Here is a 1518-nt window from a genome sequence, read left to right as displayed (position 1 = left end):
GTGGTCTGTGCTCCACAACATGGGTGGGCCAGCCACTTCCCTCCCCTCTTTGCTCTCTCAATCCCAGAAATCCGGTGCCACGTGCTGCCGGCGGTGCTGCGGGGCTCCTACGTGTGCTCAGCCGGCGTGCAGATGGATTCCCGCTGCGACTACAGCTGCCTGCCTGGCTACCAGCTGGAGGGCGACCGGAGCCGCATCTGCATGGAGGATGGGCGCTGGAGTGGGAGCGAGCCAATCTGTGTAGGTAAATTCTCACCCTACCGTCCTCCCCGCCCCACACTGCTGGGGCATGCAAGGGCAGGCTACCCTCCATCCCTGGGGTGCCTGCAAGTATCACCCCCACGCCTGACCCGGGCATTGCCAGGTGCCGGCTCCTGCACCTCCCAGCCCTGGGACTCCTGTCCCTGCTGCTCCCTGAGGTGCCATTAGCCCCGCAGCACGGGCTGGTGCAGGGCACGTTGGTCGGGGCACTCAGTGCTGGCATTACAGCAGGTCTTGCTGGCTCCAGGGTGCCCAGGTTGTGCACAGCATCCCTGGGGTCGCTGAGCACCGGGGCCGGTGCCCGGCTCCCGCAGGTCCCCCGCCTCCCTCTCCTCCCTGTGGGCAGATATGGAGCCTCCCAAGATCCGCTGCCCGGACCCCGGCAGCGCCCACCGTCTACTGGGACCCCCCCCGCGGGAAGGACTCCGCTGATGGCATCATCAAGAGGTGAGGGCGGAGGCGCTGCGGCACCACTGGCAAGGGCTGGGGGCCACGCTGGGTGCCCCCTCCCAGGGCCCTGATGGAGAAACCTGTCTGCTGGGTCCAGGGTGATGCTGCGGGGTCCAGAGCCCGGCTCCGAATTCCCCGAAGGAGAGCACGTGATCCGCTACACCGCCCACGACCAGGCATACAACCGAGCCAGCTGCAAGTTCAGCATCCGCGTCCAAGGTGAAGTGGGCTCCCCTGGGGCTGCTGGCTGCCTCCCTTCGGCTCCGGGCTCCACACCCCATGGCCACCCTTTCCATACACCCCCCCAGCACCCTCTCACCACCCCCCGTTTCCACAGCAAGCCGCCTGTGGGCTGGACCTCCGTCACGTCACCACCATCGAGCTGGTGGGACAGCCCCCGCACGAGGTGGGACGCATCCGGGAGCACCAGCTGTCCCTTGGCATCATTGAAGAGCTCAGGTAGGGGATGAGGGGCTATCCTGCAGAGCCAGGTGCCTGCGGGAGGGGAGCGGGGACAGGGACACCTCCAGGGATGGCAAAGCATGAGGTTGCAGCTGGGTTTGTAGACAGCCCCCTCCTGCTGCACCGAAGGGGCTTGTGCAATATGGGGACACCCCGGTGAGTCCCAGTACAGCATCCCCAGACCCTCCCAGGACTCACAGCCCCGAGGAAGAGATGGGAGCCACCACCCCAGGAGGATCTGAGCATGGTTGCATGGGACGGGCATGCTCAGCCACAACCCACAGCCCCTCCAGCCCTGACCAGCGGCTCCCCCCTGCATTCCCAGGCAGTTCCTGCACCTCACCC

The 1518-nt window shown here is 66.6% G+C and overlaps 1 protein-coding gene across 1 annotated transcript in view; it reads left to right on the top strand.

Moving 5' to 3' along the window:
• The window catches only part of SRPX2 (sushi-repeat containing protein, X-linked 2), a gene marked incomplete at its 3' end in the record, with an annotated part of 2748 nt that extends 1231 nt beyond the window's left edge, over positions 1–1517 (top strand). The window contains 6 exon segments of the mRNA XM_009332391.1: positions 68–244; positions 608–641; positions 643–708; positions 809–935; positions 1049–1170; positions 1499–1517. Coding sequence (XP_009330666.1) covers positions 68–244; positions 608–641; positions 643–708; positions 809–935; positions 1049–1170; positions 1499–1517 — 545 coding nt within the window.
• Between the last annotated feature and the right edge of the window lies 1 nt (position 1518).

The sequence above is a fragment of the Pygoscelis adeliae genome, unplaced genomic scaffold (genome assembly GCF_000699105.1).
Source record: "Pygoscelis adeliae isolate BGI_AS28 unplaced genomic scaffold, ASM69910v1 Scaffold159, whole genome shotgun sequence".
Classification (NCBI taxonomy): Eukaryota; Metazoa; Chordata; class Aves; order Sphenisciformes; family Spheniscidae; genus Pygoscelis; species Pygoscelis adeliae.
The sequence above is the reverse complement of the archived record's forward strand: the minus strand, read 5'-3'. Positions and strand labels throughout refer to the sequence as shown.